Below are 18,978 nucleotides of genomic sequence, written 5' to 3' on the forward strand. Positions count from 1 at the left end.
CAAGGCTCCAAATGTGAGCTCATTTATTAACCCGTGTAGCTTGGAAAGGCCTGGTTCTGACAACTCCAGGCCCTGAAAGGGTCCTTCCTTGACTGACAACCTTGACTGACATTCTGTAGCACCCCTTGAGGGGTTTTACAGCTTAACCCAGCACCCCCTCCCTTCTACCCTTGTAGCATGAGATGCACATGGCTGCCGGGGAACAGCTCTCAGAGACTTGAGAAGGCTACTGAACTGCCCTGTAGCGAGTGGATTTGTGATGGGGGAAAGGTACCAACCCATTCCACATTCCAAGCACGGGGTAACAGTGGAACCTTGTAAGAGGAACCGGGACAAGCAGAGTGATTTATACACAGTGGTTCCCAGCTACACTTTTTAGACACTCAGCCCTGACTCTGACTACTGCTGAGAAACCTCCATGGGCTGGCCTGTGTAACAGCTATGAGAGGTAGCATTAGGGAACTAATGGTATAGTTAGAAAAACATTCGATTTGCAATGGAGTCTAAGCGTGAGTCGAGGCTTCACTCACTCTTTGTTAATCGTGTGAGTCTGAGCTACTCACTAAGCCTCTCAGAACTGCATTTCCTCAGTTGGGCAACAGTCACGACAGTGTCTACTACTACAGAGAATGAGCTCACACATTAAAAAACACGATCACAACCACGTGCATAATAGCTGATCGGTAGGTATCTGTCAGCACACAGTCAACACAGACTTCATACATGCCAGAACCCATGCATCCATGGGCAAATTTAATGATGAAGGCCTAGAACTAGACTGCTTGTTCAGTTGTCAGTTCAGCTTGGAGGTGGCTGGTATACAGGTAGATACAGGTAGCAAAGCTTCTCAGACCAGGGGCCACACAGCCTATGGTCACAGTTACTCAACATTTCTCTGTGCAACAGAGTAATGAATTATGCAGTGCAGAGAATCAGCTACTAAAGAGTTTGTGGGTCCCCCAGAGTTCACAAAATGATACCCCATATGGGCTCAGTATATTTTCTTTGGGAAATCCCTCTGAGGAAAAATGGGCTTTCTTGGAATATAAAGTGGCTGAGCTCGCTATAAGGACAGAATGGACAAATGTGCAGCAGTATTTCCTAGGGAACTTCAAGGTCAGGTCTGGGTACCAGATAGAAGGCAGCCAAGATATACGCTGGCCCTGCAATTCTACAATGTATGAGCTGTACAGACAATAACAATGATGCCTGTGTTCTGTTGAAATAGAAGGGCACCATCAAGGCTCCAAGCAAAGCATTCCCAGGTTCGTGGAAATAACTTCTTTCACACAGCCTGTCCATGGGGACAAAGGCTGGATGGGACCCCGGCTTACTGGCGTTCTGTCCTGACAGCTTCAGCTCCAGCTCCTGCACTTGCTTGACCAGCAGAGAGATGTGCTGGAGCATGTCCTTGTTCTGCAGAAGGAGCTGGTGCACTCGAGCCTGGGCCTCCAGCCTTGCCGCAGCCTCAGCAGCCAACTGATCCTTCAGCAAGTGAACCTGCAGAGAGGAGGAGGCAGGGAGACAGAGAGGAGGAGGGGCAAAGAAAAGAGAGGGACATTACTGCAAATGACAGCTGCCAAGGGATGGCCAGGACCAGAGATGCCCCTCTCCACATTCAATTTGAGATGAAGAAACCCTGCATGGACAATTGGACACCTAGAATTGTAATTTTGGAAAAGCAACCGAGAAGAGACAGGTCAACTGCCCGGTGGACCTCTCTCTATGCTTCAAGGGCCATGATGTGTCGTTCAGGCAGCACTTAGGGCCCCATGTCAAGTGCAAAAGGTGGGAAAGACATTCTCACTTCCTGCGATGTCCATGTCGATAAACTGCCCTCCATCCCTATTCTAAGAACTTATTTAGTCTCCCTTTTCAACGAGTAGCAACTCATGAAAGTTGGACCAATGGCTGTGGAGCCTCCATGGGACTGGACTAGGCCCTCTGCATGGCAAGACAATTGATAGCTTGATCTGCTTGAGGCCCCCCCTGGAGGTAGAATCAGGATCCATCCCTGGTGCAGGAGGAGGCTTTTTGGAGCCCACTACCTATAATGGGACACCTCATGCAGCCTTGAGGCAGGGGAAAGGGCTCGGACTTGCCTCTACTGGATGTGCCTCCCCATGGGAGGCCTTGCCTTCGTGTCGGGGAGAGTGGGGGTTAGTTGGTGGGGGCACTGGGGGGGGGCAGGAGGAGGGAAGAGGGAGATCTTTGACTGGTGTGTAAAATGAATGAAATTCTTAATTAAAAAAAAAAACTTATTTAGGCCCAACACACCACACTTTTCTAACTGCAATTTGTTTGTTTTGAGACAGGGTCTCGAATAGCCCTAGTTGGCCTGGAACTAGCTATATTGACCAGGCTGGCCTTGAACTTGCAGTTACACTCTTGTTTCTGCCTCCTCAGCGCTGGGATTGCAGACATGTGGCATCACATCCAGCTTTACACGCATCTTTTCAAAAACAAAAAGTAGCCAGGGATGGTGGGGTACATGTTGTAATCCTAACACTTGGGAAACAGAAGCAGGAGAATTTTGAGGCTGGTCTAGCCTAAGAGCAACTTCCAAGCCAGTCAGAGCTACCTAGCAAGACCCTGTCTCAAAATCAATTAAAAAATAAAATGCGAAAGCTAATATATTGACTAGACCATCACTACAGGCCCTCTCCCCAGCCCATAATTGTTCCTTCTACACAGGAAGTAGAATTACATTGCTGTTAGTGAGCTGGTTGTAATAAAGCTTGGCTTCTCACACCTGGGTACCAGCTTCTCTGTCTTTCTAGTCTCTGCTTATTCTCAATGGACACCCATAGAATCCCTGATTCCTCTTTGGAAGGGGTTAAATGTTTGTTGAATGACTAACATAGTGCTCTCCTGACAACCATATAAAGCTGACGTTGGTGCTCACAGTGAGCACTCATCATTCATAGCTTTCCTGCGGTACAGGGGTCAGCCATGGCACACTCAATAGGTTCTATACCAGAGGTGTTTACATGCCCATTCCTGGTGTATAACCCTTGAATGGAGGTAAAACCAGTGGAAGGAGATGGGGCGATTATATCCAGGACTCTAGCTTCAGGAAAAAAAAAAAGTCAGGAGGTCAGTATTCACACATACGTGGTTCTTGTACTAGGAAGTGGATCAGGAGGACTTTAGAGGCTCTTGAGAAAGGGCATGGATGAATTTTGTCACCTGGAACCAAGTCAGCCTATAGGGAACATGGGTTTCTTGGCCTCAAACCATCGTGTTAATAAAGCACCAGGGAGGGTGGGACGTGGGTTGGGAGAGAGCTGGAAAAGAGGAAGCCTCCATTGGTTCTTTCTCAGGAAAATGCTCCCCATTCTGAAAGGTAGCATTCTCTACAAATTCACATTTTGCTGAGGCTGACCAAGGTACTTACAAACCTCTGCATCTGCCTTCTTGGGACACAGTACCAAGAGACTTGTACTCTGGTACAGCGGATGCTTCCTTCTCTGCCCAGTTCTTAAGGCCTGGCCTTGCAGTTGGCTCAGCTTTGAACTGAGCAAGAGCATTAATGAGATTTGCCGCCACTTTCCATTAGTGGGTCCTCAAGGTTGGGCTCATCCTTCCCCAGGGAAATGATGCCTAATGAATCTAAAGAAAAATCTGGCCTCCATAAAGGACTGCTAAGGACAGAACTCTTGTTTTGATTGGCATGTCGGCCTCCTTTGCTGTATCATATTCCTGGGAGGGATTCACAGAGGGATGAGAGCAAGAAAAGACATGTCAGTAACAATGTAGCCTGGGGTTCTGATGTAGGGTAGCTAGGAAACCTGTAGCTTCCTTGGAAAGAGAGGCATGGAAAAATTTCACCCAGGGGTCCCCTAAATCCTACTGAATCTAAGAAACAGGGAAATGGCTGTGGGAAGCCCCCTCCTGTATCCCCCATAGGACAGGCAAGCTCAAAACTCGACTTGCCAGTTACTGTTACTTACATGAAATAAAAGTATCAGTGAAAGGATTCTCCCATCTATCTAATCACTCAGTAGATCTTTCATTTTCTACTTACTTTGGAATCAAATAGAAATATAAGACAGAAATACGGAGCATGGCTTTTCAGTGGATAAACAGAGCAGAGTCCTGCACATCACTAATTAGCATCTGATACGGGCTTCCTACACACCTGCTACACCCTCCGGTACCGGCATCCCCAACAGAATAGACCATTAGGAAGCAAGCATGGAACTAGCAGCTGGGGGGCTGGAGTCTTGACTTACTCCTGAGACAACCAACTACAGGCAGTTTACTTTTCCCTGGGCCTCAGCTGCCGCATCTGTCAATGGAGAGTGCTGGCTAGGGCCTGAGACGGTCGATTCTGCCTTCAGACAGACCGTCGTAAACACTGGGGGCCACTTAAAAAAAGTCCTCAGATCCTATGGTGACATCTGAGAATTAGGAAGGAGAACAGAAAAAGATGTTCCTTCCTGCAGAAGTTGGAGGAGTATTGGAAGCTTCTTTGGCAGCTATCCAAGTTCCAAAGGTAGAGTGCCATCAACACCCGAGAGACTACCCTTGAATCCTATGCTCCTGGTAAAACCTATTGACATTAAGTGCCATGAGCAAATACCCCAGAGGGTAAGTGCCTCTTGTCCCGGATTACATCAGAATTTTACCTCTGCGAGTACAGAGCTGTATCATTTCAGATGTTTTCATGCTCCACGAGCACAGAAACAATGCACTGCTGTCCCTGCCCACGCCGGCACTAATGAGCCTCCAGCTTCTGCAGCCATGTGGAGCGGCATCAGGCGTGAGGCTCAGACCTCAGTGCTGCAGAACTAAAAAACCAGGCCAAGTGGGGACAGCGCAGCTTAGAGTTCTCCAAACTCTGAGACCAAGTTTGTACAGACTCGGAGTGTTAAAATGAGGTAATGTTAGCTTCACTCTTGGTTTGGGCTCCGTTTCTCAACTAGGGCAGAAGTCGAAGGTACCACCTTGTCCCCACCAGCGACACACACAAATCATGGATATTTATCTTTAGCAGCATACTTTTCTTTCAGAGAATTGAACGTTTCCCCCAAAACTGACCGCAGTACTTTCTGAAAAGGCAACTGTGGAACATCTCCTCTCCAGAGCTATGGCACCTTGGGTGTTGGCTATTCCATTCAGACTAAGCCAGAGGCACAAACACAGCATCGTGGCACTACAGCCACACTTAGTGTTGGCATCCAGCTCCGCGCATCCCGATCCCAATATAACGTGTATCACACCAACCCTGATCCCTCCAGCTCTGCACCACTTCCCCAAACTCTGACACTCAACCCTCAACCCACCCGCCGACCACTTTAGACCCTCATCCCACTCACTCTCCGGCCTACTTGCCTGGACTCCAGCTCCTCCATCAGAAGTGGGGGCAGGGCCAGGCTGAAGTTAGGGAGTGAGTGGCAGGCACATGGAAATGGCAGTGGAGACAACCAGAGCATTTGCCCTCCCCCCCCCCCTTCCCCATACCAGATGGACAGCAGAGGCGGGCAGCGCTGTCTCAGCATGCATTTGCCGGGGACTTGGGCAGGGCTGGGGACGGGGAGAAGCCACAAGGACGGACGCTACATGGAGGGCCAGGGTGGGGGGTGCAGCGCGTTCTGAGCACTGTTTCTCTAAGCACAGCACACAATATCACAAAGCATCCACGACAAATTACTTGTTCCTAAATAAGCAGAAGTAGCAACAGGCAGAGGAGATCTTTAAATAGTACCAATGAGCTTCACTATCATTTTCCCAAGAGCTAGGCTAGGGCTTGGCAAACTGTAAACATATCTGGCCCACTTAACAGCAGTCAGCCAGCCACAGTCCTGGAGCCAGGCAGGCCCAGCATGCTGCTGTGCAGGCACCAACTACAGCCCAGGTACGATTCAAGGTGTGGCTATATTTTTCATCCACACCCTTGAACTTCTGGTCTATGTGAAAGCGGAAGCTAATGCAGCCAGGCGAGCCTCATGCTGGGCTGGGAGAGCCTCAGAGGGACTGGGGTAGTTCACTATTTACGCACTGCAGAATGACCTGGAACTACTTAGGAGTTGGTTAACATCATCTTGGCCCCTATGTGTTCAAGGCCAAGGGAGGCCTGTTCAAGATCAGCACTCAAAGAATTGAGGTGAGGCTGGAAGAGGTCTTGAGGTCTTAGAAAATGTCACAGCAACATCAGAAAGAACTACACATGGCCCTAAAGGCAACCGCCGAATCAGATTGGAGTATGAGAGCGAATGCGATGGAGGGACATCAAGAATATAATAAGCAGCTTTAAGAGCACACATTATCTGCAAGAGATTGGGGCTTTGCCTTTAGATTTTAAACTGAGAAGTGTTATAGGAAGGTTGGGGAGCTCAGAGAAAGGGAAATTATGTTCTCACCCCCGACGCTAAGATGACAGTTACAGCTACTGAATTCTGGGGACTACTGGTAGTTCAGCGAAAGACCTTACACTGTTCTAGCAGCAGTCTGATGGAACGAGTGAGAGCTGACTTCCCCGGAACTCATCAGTCCTGCAGAAGACCCAGGCATGCTGCAGATGGCCTATTGCAGGTGTGAGAAAGACGCCAGGATGACCTGTTATGAACCCACTTAATAACCGATTTTAGATGGAGATGATCACTGATATATACATGATTATAACTGATTTTAGATGGAGACAATGGCAAAAAGTCCCTTGACAAAAATCCTACAGAGCAAGAAGGCTTGAAGAGGCTGATTTAAGACTGAGCCCACCTGCAGGACCAGGGAGCCAAGGGCCAGCTAAGAGGTACAGCTGTCCCCTACTGTGTCCTTGGCAGTAAATGTAAGATGCAGATGAAAGGAAGGTGGACAGAGACTGACTACGGAGACTACGGCAGAGACAGATAGAGGACTATGCTCAAGAAGCCATCAAATGACCTTGAGTCTAGTTTGATCGGAAGATTAGAAGTCTACCACTCGACTCAAAGCCATTACTGCCCTATGGCGGCCTTTCATCAAATCACTGCTTGAGCTGAGAGTCTAGCAGCTCACTGGTGACTATATCGAACAGATTCTGAGTGAATGAGAGGCTTGGACTGACCAATCTGGAGAAATGCCTAGAACTTAGAGAGAGACTCGTGAAACGGATCTGGAACACGACATTGTTCCCTTCCCTTTCCTGAGACTCACTTGTCTTCTAAGGAGAGAGGCAATTAGAATAGGGCAGGGCGTGGATGTTTTGTTAAGACAGATACTTGCTATGCCGGAAAAACCGCTCTTAGGTTTGGTCCTGACGAGGCAGACCCGTGGTAAGCTGTGGGTCTGACTGAGTCCTTCCTTCTACTGCCATACCGCTGTGTGCAGATTCGACACTTGCAACTGGCTTCTCTTTAGTACTTAGCCGAGACATCAAATTCAGATGCCCTCTGCTCATAAAACACCATGAATATGCATCAGACCTACTCTTGGATAAATAATAATTACTTGGGAATTGATATGCTGAAAGAGAATTGTTTGGAGAATGGATCTGTATTCAATGGGAAACTTTGGGAAATGCTGAGCGTCTGGATGGGCCGGGGCTGAAACGCTCAGGCTTTGTATTCCTGTCATCCCCCACACTGAGGAGGAGGAGATTCTCAGACTGCCACGCTGTCATTAGCCAGAGATGGATTCTTTCATTTGACAAAGAATGGTATTTTTTTTTTTCCTCCAAGTAAAAGAAGCCATTAGTGACATTCCCTTTTCTCTGTCCCTGTTTTGGAAACACCTGCAGATCCTCCCACCAGCACGGCACATCCTTTGGTTTCATAGTCAGATCTCCCACCCCGACGACACCTCCACGGTTCTCTCTACTACCTTGAAGCATCATCCCACTGATTCCCCTCTTCTGAGATGTGGAGCAAAAGTGACCACCAGGCAGGTGCCTCGGGTACAGTCAGTAGAGGCTGGATGACAAGAGAGCTCTTTCAGGCCAAGCCATAGCAGACATTATTAAGGATAGGCTGCTGAATGCTTCCAGAGGATTCACTTCATCCAGGAGCCAGAGGAAGAGGAAGAAGAACACACAGAAGGATCAGTCAGTTCTCCCTGGAGGACTCTGTTCCCTGGACTGAACACAGAAAATCTCAGCACCCAGTCAAGCCTTAGCAGATTCAGAATGCTGGTGCACACAGTTGCCTTCACAGACAACTTTCCAACCATCCCATCCCATCCCATCCTCCTGATTACCTTCATCTCCCCACATAAGGCCTGATCCTGCCTGGCTCTGGCTTTAAACTTCAGCCTTTATATGGAATGGACGAATGTGTGTTTACCATTCCCTGACTTGCCCGTAATCGAGAGAAGGCTCAGACTACTGAACTCCAAGGCAATATGGATGACAATGCCCTCCATGGACATCGGATAGAAGGAATTCCCTGCTGAAAACAGCAAGGGCAATCAGCTCAATCCTCTCCCACAAAGCAGCAAGAGCCCAAACAGACTTCAGGGCACAAACTCCATCTGGATGCTAAGAGGTAGCCAGTTCTCAAATGGCTCAGATCATCTACCTAAAGTCCTATAAGTTCGTTGCTATTATAATGAATTCCTAATCAAATACTGTCTGGAATAAGTAGGTCACTAATGGAAGCTTGAGTACCTGTTACGGTCAAGAGTGTTTGGGATGCCAGAGCAGCAGTCTGTGCAGGGATGCTGGGCACAAATCTATACCTGGAGTTGTTTCTAAGAGTTGTCATACCTGTCCTAACTCCAAAGGCATCCCTTCCCACCCCAAACACGAGGAAAGGGAGGGTGGGACTGTGTGCATCTTTTTCCTTGGTAAGGTCAAGTCATTATCCAACAACGATCAGCCAAAGCCAGCCAAGCCTAACTCGGAGCGAGGGATACATGGGGAACCAATGTGTTTTTTCATTTTAACCATAGCCCCATCTGTCCCCCTCCCCTTTCGCCTCCTAGAACCCCCCGACAAGCAATGGTCCAATAGCATGAGCAATTCCTTAGAGCTCCCTAGGATTTAAACCTGCCCTGAGCCCCTTGCTAGGGAAGGTGCGTCAAGCCCATGAGAGTGGAGCCTGTGAAGAAGGGAGGAGGCTGAGGAGAACCTGGGCCACAGCCACTTGTGTCTGCTGCTGCTGCTGCTGGAGGAGCTGCTGGAGGAGCTGCATCTGGTGGTGAGTAGACAGGGGCGTCCCTGTGCCCAGGCCTGGTGGCTTTGAGGAAGAAGAAGGGAGCAGCATGCGAGGTGAGGCGGTCAGCATGGGCTCCTGAGGATGGGGTGGGACCTGAGGAGAGAAGACAGAACATGGCTCATAGGCAGAAGCCACCTCTGAGGTCCCCACTCGCCTGGTAACAGTCGCGATGGGTACGCGGGCAGAGGGGGAACCCGTGTGCTGGAGATGCTGTATCTCGAATGACGGAAGTGGCCCCAGAAGAAGTGCTGGCACACCTGGGCATGGACCACAGAGCCAGGAAATTCTATCTCCATTCCTTGGGAACATCGTTTGCCAATAGGGTGGGAGACAGGCAGCTGATAAAATACTGTTTTTTTTTAACCCCTCATTTCCAGTCATGTACCTTTCTGATGAATTGGGGTTCTAACTTTAGAATCTATGTCTGTACACACGGCTGCCTAACATGTCACTATGAGAAGAAGAGGGAGAGATGGCCTCCCGGGGTCAGACATTCCTCCCTCTCCCATCTCTTCTCACAGTGAAGGAAGAACATGTGGACACCGCAACAAAGGACCCAGAGGGACCTCTGTTAGATAGGTGGCCACAGCTGCTATCTCTTTCTCCTGACCTTCAGACATGCAGGAAGAAGGCACCCAGGGGCAAAGGCCTGCTGCCCCTTGTAGAGAAGTAACGGGGCAGCGGAGGAAACAGGACACAGGTGTTTCCTCATGAACTGGCCAAATCTAAGACGGAGGATGGAAAGTGCCAGCGAGCTTCCTGGGAACCCAGGGGTCAGGAACTTTCCTTTCCGATTTTATTTTTCTTAGTTTAGTTGTCTTCAGGTTTGAATTTAGTCTTGGGGCTCATGGGGTTTGTTTGTTTCCTGGGTCATATCAGAAGCTCCCCTAAGCCTTTTAGTCATCCCGCCTGTGGAATGTGAGGCTGGGGGTGATGAGGCCTGACTAACATGGTCTCAGTTTCTAACATGCAATGAGCCAGATTCCAGACTCAGAGCTATTATCCAGGAGTTTTTTTGTTTGTTTGTTTTTGTCCCCCCCCCCCCCCCCGCCCCCGAGACAGGGTTTCTCTGTGTAGCTTTGTGCCTTTCCTGGAACTCACTTGGTAGCCCAGGCTGGCCTCGAACTCACAGAGATCAGTCTGGCTCTGCCTCCCGAGTGCATCCAGGAGTTTTAAAGGGACACAACCACTAGACAAGGTGAGAGGGCTCAAACGGATTTTTTTTTTTTTTTTTAGCTAAGTCACATGATTACCTGTATCATACGGGTCTGTGGATGAGCCCTGCACAAATATCACAAGATGCTTTGTGTAGGGAGAAAAGGGCTAGAACGTTGATGGAACCCCCAGGTGGGCGACACACTTCAGAAACGAGCTCCACACCACCCTCAAATGTGTGCAGGCAGGTGGAGGCTGAATCTGTCAGAGGCACCAGGACCACACGTGAAGATCACCTACCGTCGAGTCTAGGTGGGAGCCTCCTTCCTTCCCTACAGCGTCCAGGTCTGTCACACCTCGGCTGAACTCCAGAACATCGTTCCCGGGGAGCGGGACATCCACGGCGTCGATGTCGGTCTCCTCCGCGGTGGCCGAGGAGGCCCTCTCGGCTCCAGGGAGCTGGCGGCCTGCAGGGACAAGGGGGCAGGGAACACGACATAAGGGACACTATTCCCTCTTTATTTTGTTAGTTCTCTGTTAGTCAAGCCCAGGCATGCCGGGGGTTCTGACATTTTACACATCCTTTTGTTCGAGGACATGAATACACCTTTTCAACCCAGTACGCTACTTCTATTAATATCATTGTAAAGTTCAGAAACAAATGAACATTTCCTCAAGCTGGATGCAACAGATTCACTGCCTGGTACATTTCTATCAGCAAGGTGTGGAAACTATAGAAGAAAGGGTGGGACCGCGGGGGGTGGGGAGGGGCGTGGGCGGAGCCGGGCCGGGGGCGGGGCCGGGCCGGGGGCGGGGCCGGGCCGGGGGCGGGGCCGGGGCGGGGCCGGGGCCGGGGGCGGGGCGGGAGGGCTGTCATCTCTAAGGGAGCTCAGGACTCAGTTTCCCAGCCTGGCTCTTACTCTCATAGTTCCACAGAGAATATTTTTTTTACCCTATGTTTGGGATTAGGTTTCTCACTATGTTTTGTTTTGGTGTTTTGAGATGGGAGGCTTCACTCTTGTAGCCCAGGATAGCCCAGAACTCACTCTCTAGCCAAGGCCAGCCCCAAACCTATGCCTATTTTCCTATCTCTGCCTCCTGAGTGCTGGGATTACAGGCATGGGCCACCATGCTCCTTTAGGGTCACCACTATTATCTTCAAATACAATTTCTTAATTGTTTTCCGAGACCGAGCAGCAGCTAAAAAACAGAGCCGGGTGGTGATAGCAGGGTACAGAGAGCGCTGATTTCCTAACGTTGGAGCTAGCCCAGACAACCAGCTGTCAGGCAGGTATCTGCCTTGGGGACCAGTGGCTGTAAGTCTTTCCTATGCAGATATACCTGGCCATGTATGGGAGCAAGTCCAGTATTTAAAAGTCAACAAGTGTGCTAGGTTTTCCTCCTAGCTGGTCCATGAGCTGGGGAGATGGGCCTGCTGAGGAGATAAAGGCGTTCATGGGAAGGGTGGTCCCCACTGCAGCCTGCTGAGGCAGCAATTCTTATCCTTGGGAAGCTGGCAGGCAGGGAGCCCAGGACTAAGCGGCCTAAGCATGTGGAGGGATCAAGGAAGGCTCAGTCTGAAGACAGACATTTGCCATAAGCACAGGTCAGAAAAGAACCCAGGGATAACATCCAGGGGAAACTTCAACACTTGAGGAGGAGACAGGAGGGCGGTCTTCAGGGGATGCTGAAAAGCAGATGGTAGAGGGTAAAAGAATGGGAATACTAGTCTAAAAACCGAGTTGGACAGACAGAAATAGAGACTACAATGTGGTTGGGGGGGGGGGGCAGATGATAGTGGAAGAACACAAAGGTGCAGGTTTGCGGGGTGAGTCACCTGGAGCCCTAATGTAGGTCACAGGACTCTGGCTACTACTGTACATACAGTGTTTTTTCTTTTCTTTCTTTTTTTTTTTTTTTTTTAAATTTATTTACTATGTATACAGTGTTCTGCCTGCATGTATACCTGTGCACCAGAAGAGGGCATCAGATGTCACTACAGATGGTTGTCAGCCACCAGGTGGTTGCTGGGAACTGAACTCAGAACCTCTGGAAGTGCAGCCAGTGCTCTTAACCTCTGAGCCATCTCTCCAGCACCATACTCAAGGCTCAGAGTAGACTTTAGGTATTCTTGCCAAACACACATAGGAGTAACATATGTATACATACATGTATATATTTTTGGCTTTTTGAAGCTGGCCTTAAACTTTTGGGCAGCCTTCCTGTGTCAGCCTCCTGAATGCTAGGATTACAAGTGTATGTCCCCGTGCCCAGCTTTTTACTTACTTATTTATATTGCATTTACTTATTCATTTGTGTGTAGGTGTGCGGGTGAGCGTGTGCCACGGTGCACCTGTGTCGGCCAGAAGGTAAGTTAGATCCATCATTTCTCTCCTGCAGTGTGGGTTCCAGGGATCGAACTCAGGTTGTTAATCTTGGCAGCAAGCACCTCTACCTGCTGAGCTCTTTTGCTGGCCCCTAGCAGGTTTTATTTTGAGTAAGTCCTTCCAAAGGCTTCCCAGACTGTGCACATGCTGGACAGCTGCTACACGGGAGAAGGCATACTTCCAAGGAAACAGGATCTCTCCCAGGAAACCCTCTCCAGGAAAGAGGGTTTGCTGCACAAACAGGCCATGAAGCTTTGAGCAGTGGTCCCACCGTGCTCTGAGCCTTGGGGATGGCCAAGGGTAGCTGTTGCCAAAAGATACAAGAGATATACCTCCCTGCTAGCATAGGGAACAGGAGAAGGAGGAGGGAGAGGAAGAAGAAAGGCAGGCCCCAGCAGCGGGGAAGGAGAGAGGAGGCACAGGCCACAGGCGTGTAGGTGAATAACAACAGGAAAAGCCCTGCGGAATCCCAGAAGGGAGAGAGCGCTGCCATCAAAGAAGCCAGGGCAGCCTACAGCACTTGCCCTTTTCCATTTCCAAGTGTAAATAAGTTTCCTCTGCACAATAAAGGGCCTGCCATCCCATCCCAGGCAAGGCTCCACTGGAAAGATAAACACTGCATTCAATGAAAAGCTTCCAAACACAGAAGCCAGAGCCCCACAGGAAACCATCCGTTTTCCTCCAGACCTTCATAGGAAAATCCTTCTCGGGAGAGAAAGCAAATGCGAAAAGGAAAAACACCTTGCCAGCAGTTCATACACCCCACGAAGATGAGTGGAAAGTATAAAGGAAGTGACCGGGAGAAGGCAGTGAGCAGCCTTCCTGAAGAAGAAAGGATTCCAAGCCTAGCTCCACACAGGATCGACTGCTGACACTCAGGTACACTCCGCTTCATGGCCAGAGGAAAGCCAGATCGGTCACTCAGCTCACACCTGTGGTGAACTACAGACCTCCAGAGCATCCCCTGCCCCTCCCATCCGTTCCCTTGGGCATATTTTCCGTGTGCAGAACCCTAGCCACAGTGCTGGCACCTGAGAGCTTACGGAATACCACACCGTGTGGGTTCATTCACCTGCATTCTCTCAGCATCTCAGAGGAGACCTGGCATCCAATATTTGGTTTGCTGGAGATCACTGAGTGGGCAAGGGGAGGGTCAGGATGAAAGTCCAACTCCCCTGTGGAGCTAGCCTGCTGCCCTAGTGACCTCTCCACACCGCCTCTTCACTTCCACAACAGCCAGCAGTCTGGGCTAAAGGGTCAGCCACCACAGAACCCAGGCATCCGCCGAACGTTATTCTAGAGGTTGCTGGGAAGTTACTTTTAAAATTGCAATTAATATTTAAAGCGATAGACCTTGTGTCAAGGGGATGCCCGTCTGTGGGCAGACTCATCTGATCAGACGGAGGTTCAAACAGAACAAAGACTAACCTCCCATGAAGAGGAGGGAATTCCACCAGCAGATGGCCCTCAGACTCAAACTCACCCTTCCCCAGGTCTCCAGCCTGCAAATTATTGATTTACCAGGCTTCTAGTCATGTGAAACAATTATTTAAAATGAACCTCCCACTAAACACAGAGATGGATAGAGATGGGAAGGCAGAAAGAGATTTCTATGTAGCTGTTTCTAGCTGTTTTTAATTGCTGGGTAGAGAAGACTCTTCAGTGAAACTGGGGTGGTCTTCTTGATGCTGCAGCTTCCTTTAAGTCACCCATGCTCCTGTGAGGAACCCCAATAAACTCACTGGTTTCCCAAGCCAGACTTGGATGTAATCATTCTTTGTTGCCAAGGCTCTGTGGGCTGAATAAACATTTGTCCCTGTCTCTACAGGAAAAGTCACACAACATACACTCACACACATAGTAACACACACACACACACACACACACACACACACACACACACACACACACACACACATGATGTCATGTACACTTTCCCCCTCCCATTACTTCAAGGCCACATCCACAACTATACCCGCAGGTGTGTCCCTCCCCGTCCCCCAGGGATGCCAGTGTGATAGAGTATGCCAGCTCAAGCTTGACTGACCTTGAACAGATACAGTTAGAGTATGCCAGCTCAAGCTTGACTGACCTTGAACAGATACAGTTAATGGATCTTTGCCATCTTAAACCATGAAGAAAGCATGCTGGGCACATTAGTTTGCTTTCTATTGCTGTGGCAAACATCATGACCAGAAGTAATGTGGGGAAGATAGGGTTTGTTTGGCTTATACATCATGGTCACAGTCCATCACTGAGTGAACTCAAGGCAGGAACTCAAGCAGAAGCAGAGATGGGAACCACTTATATAACCAAAGACCACCTGCCCATGGGTGGCGCTGCCACCGTGGGCTGGGCCTTCCCCCATCAATCATTAATTATGAAAATGCCCCACAGGACAATCTGATATAGGTAATTCCTCAACTGAAGTTGTCGCTCCCCAAGTGACTCCAGTTTATGTCAAGATGATCAAAACTAACCCCCACACTGGGCCTGACATTACCTGAGGAAGGCCAACTACATAATTATGCTCTCTTTAAAGTATATGGAGAATGTCAAACAGATGATATCTCATGTATTCATGTGAATTAAGAACATTGTCTCCACAGAGGTAACAGAACAGGCCAAGTATGGTGGCGCACGCCTCTAACTCTAACACTCAGGAGGCAGAGGCAGGTGGATCTCTGTGAGTGTGAAACCAGCCTGGTCTACACAGCAAGTTCTAGACCAGACAGGGCTACATAAAGAGACCCTGTCTTAGTAAAAACTTAAAAAGGTAACAGAACAGAGGGGTAGTGGTGCCCACCATGGCTGGAGGGTGGGTGCTGACTTTTACAGTACAGCCAGAAGAGAGTAACTATGCTGAACTCTCCAGTAGCCACCGTCTCCATCAATACACCGTTCAGCCTTCGGAGCTCGCCCTCTGTGGTTACCACCTTGATTCTATTAATTCCCCCAGCCCACATGTCATCATCCCTCATCAAAGAGGTGGCTTCAAAGTCACTCCTGTTGAAACCTCTTCTTGATCTCCATGCTCAGCACAGAGTAAGCATCGTAGAGATGATGGTTGACTGTGACTAATATACATGTTTTCCTTGGCCACACTGGTGGACTGTTTGTCAGTTTGTGCAACAAGTATTTATTGTGCTAGGAGGTCCCTACGCTCCCAAGGCTTGCAGCCCATTATAGGTAGAGGGCATTCATTCTCTCCTGGTCCACAGAGGGCTGAATGTTAACGTCAATGGCATCATCCAGAATGCTGAGAACACAGGAGAACAGCAGAAAACTGTGTATTGGAGTTTCTCAAAGGGGAAGGGAAGAGAATGGGAGAGTGGGAGCCAGAGAGCAGGCCTCCCAGAAGAGAAACAGGGAGTACCGGATGAGGAGGAAGTCGGCATGAAGGGGACCCTCGACCACTTGGCAGAGGGCACTGCATCAACCATGGCTGGAAGGTACAGGAACTACCCAGAGCAGGTAAGGAAGGAGTTTGGGGTACATGGGGAAAAGGAGACTGAAAGCAAAGAATAGGAAGCGACCCCTCCTGGGAATGCCATGGGTCCCCCAGACTCTCCTCCTCAGCATGACAGGAAATCACACCAACTCACTCAGCTGATGGCTGCAGGGCCTGGAGGTGGAAAGACAGCGCTGTTCCTACTGCAGGAAGACAAGACCTATTTCTTAGTGTTGCCTGTAAGAAAGGCCACGGGCAGTTCTCGTCAGTGGGCCAGCCTGGACCATCCTGGCCTCCATGGCCAGTGGCTGAGGAACAGATGTGATTAGCTACTTGGAAATTTCATCAACCTCCTCAGACAGGGCTTCTTAGGTGACAATGGTCTTCAAATGCTCAGCCTCTGGGCACCATCCTGTATCCAGTCCCTTCTACTCTAGGAGTAAGTGGCTTCACCAGAAACAGTGTCCAGTGTCCTCTACTTTCTGGTTAGAATTTTTCTGTCTGTGTGTGTGTGTGTGTGTGTGTGTGTGTGTGTGTGTGTGTGTGTATGTGTATCAGCTGCCAGTGTGAGTATGGGTTCGAAAGCTCTTGAGATTTCGGCTGCCACTCTCTGCCAGCAAGGTAGCAGGCCATTGGCAAAGAAATGTTAATAGAGGTTGGGGAGATGGCTCAGTCTCTACAGTGCTTTCAAGACCAGTTTGGTCCCCAGAACCCATGTAGAAAAAGCCAGACCTGGTGGGTATGCACTTTCAATCCCAGTGTTGGGAAGGGGACAGGGTGATCCCTGGGGCTTGCTGGCCACCATCACAGCCTAGTAGTTGAGTCCTAGCCCAGTGAGAGAACTTGTCTCAAAAAAAAAAAAAAAGTAAATAAAAAGTGAATGGCTCTGGAGGAATTGATACCCAAGATCATCCTCTGGCCTCCTTACATATATACCAAGCATGTCAACACACATCCACACACGTGTGCACCCACATACCCCCCAAAGTCACATACAAAAAAGAAGTGCCAACAGGCAAGAAATCCATCTCCTCAGCCAGCAGTCTACAGCATCTTACAGTGCAGGACTGAACAAATGGCTTCCGTTCTCTGAGCAAAGTGGTTAAGCATGGATCTCACAGAGCATCCAGAAGAGGCCAGGATCTGTCCCCAATGTGCTCTCTATTCATAGCTACACAGACCTGTGACGTGTTTGCCAAAGACTACCTGTAACTCTGATCCCTAAGTCCCAGAGCACAGGTGGAAAGGTTTTAAGTTTACATTAGTACCATGCATGGCCCGCTATAGACCACGGGTGGTCCAGGGCACACAGGAAAACACAAGGTTCTGTCTAGTGACTGTTAGTATTAGGCAAGATCACTGTGATGCTTGCGTTAGCCAGAGGCCACCATCAGTTGGCACAGATGAGTGAGCCAAGAAAGAAGCAGGGTGGCTCCCTGTGGTTACACAGAAATGGAAAACTAGATGAAATGTCAAGTTTTCCTAATTTATGCCTAATATATGTCCAGAGTAGAAAAGTTATAAGTACAGTTGGGGGGTAAATCTTCCTGCCACCTCAGCCATCTAGCTCCTTTTTACAGAATGATCCATGTTGCCACTATCTTGTATATCATCTATGCCTAGTAAACTTGCATGTGCACACATGTATACCCACATGTGTATATGTAATTATTCCTATGTACTTATAATAAAATGCAATTGGTAGCAAGCATAGCCACAGATCTAGAACTTTTTTAAAAAAATGGACAAAATGTCTTAATCTGGCTTTATATCAGTTCACAGATAACTGATTAGTCTTCTTAATCTCAGTGCCAATTAATCTACTATTCATATTTAAAAGTGACTTTATAGCCAAGCATGGCACTTTTAATCATGAGTCAGAAGCAGAAGCAGGCAGATCTCTGTAAGTTTAAGGTGAGCCTGGTCTATGTAGCAAGTCCAGGACAGCCAGGGATACATAGTGAGTCTCCATCTCAAAAGAGATATAGATATAGATATAGATAGATAGATAGATAGATAGATAGATAGATAGATAGATAGATAGATAGATAGGGAAAAACTGTGCCTGTTATAACTTTTTGGTTTTATAACTGATTCTTCACTTACGTAACTATACAGGATGTTCATCATGTCACATGTGTGGCTCTATCTTTAGAATACATTCTTAGATACTATGAGCATAATTTAGGAGTCAAACGGCATGTACAATTTGGGGTTTCACAGGTGTTTTCACGTTACTCTCCCCAGGGATCTGCAGTACATTAGCGCATGTACTCTGAGATGCGCAGTTACTCTATACCAGCGCAGCCCTGCCTGGTCCTGTGTACATAAATATTGACTTAGATGGAGAGCCAGCCCTCTGTTACTCACTTCTCCTAGACATTTCCCACCCTTATCTTAAAATTTTTCACACATTTGTGCTCAAACAGTGGTAGCTAACATGCATCTGTCTAGTGCTTTCTATGTACCAAGCGTCAGACTTGGGCTTTTAAAATATATTAACTCCCGGAATTACAACGTGACTCGGAGGCACACACTATGAGCTGTTTTCCCAGAAGCAGACACTTAGGTTGAAGGCCGAGTGGAACTGACCCATGCCTGGAGACGGTGACTGTGCAGTCACAATGCACACCAAGAGTCTGTCCAACCACGTGACAACACTGCTATTTAAATAGAAGATGGATTTTTGTGAATTTTTTAAACCTTTTTCATTTGTTTTTGAGACGAGGTATATGTAGAATAGGTTGGCCTTGAACTCATGACTTGCCTGCTTCTGCCCCTCTGTTTTCTAACTCTTTGACTTGAATGATTAATCCATTTGACTTTCAGGTTGTCTCACCTGCTGACATAA

The 18,978-nt window shown here is 48.6% G+C and overlaps 1 protein-coding gene across 2 annotated transcripts in view; it reads right to left on the reverse strand.

Annotated features, from left to right (window-relative positions):
• Nos1ap (nitric oxide synthase 1 adaptor protein) overlaps window positions 1-18,978 on the reverse strand; it is a 287,554-nt gene that overhangs the window by 6,345 nt on the left and 262,231 nt on the right. For both annotated transcript variants that reach the window (XM_076547944.1, XM_042258557.2), the window contains exons 7-9: window positions 10,590-10,756; window positions 9,048-9,227; window positions 1,335-1,500 (exon numbers count right to left, since the gene is read on the reverse strand). In XM_076547944.1, the coding sequence (XP_076404059.1) occupies window positions 1,335-1,500; window positions 9,048-9,227; window positions 10,590-10,756 (513 nt within the window). The remainder of the gene's footprint in view (window positions 1-1,334; window positions 1,501-9,047; window positions 9,228-10,589; window positions 10,757-18,978) is intronic.

The sequence above is a fragment of the Peromyscus maniculatus genome, chromosome 11 (assembly GCF_049852395.1).
Source record: "Peromyscus maniculatus bairdii isolate BWxNUB_F1_BW_parent chromosome 11, HU_Pman_BW_mat_3.1, whole genome shotgun sequence".
In the NCBI taxonomy this organism is placed as follows: Eukaryota; Metazoa; Chordata; class Mammalia; order Rodentia; family Cricetidae; genus Peromyscus; species Peromyscus maniculatus.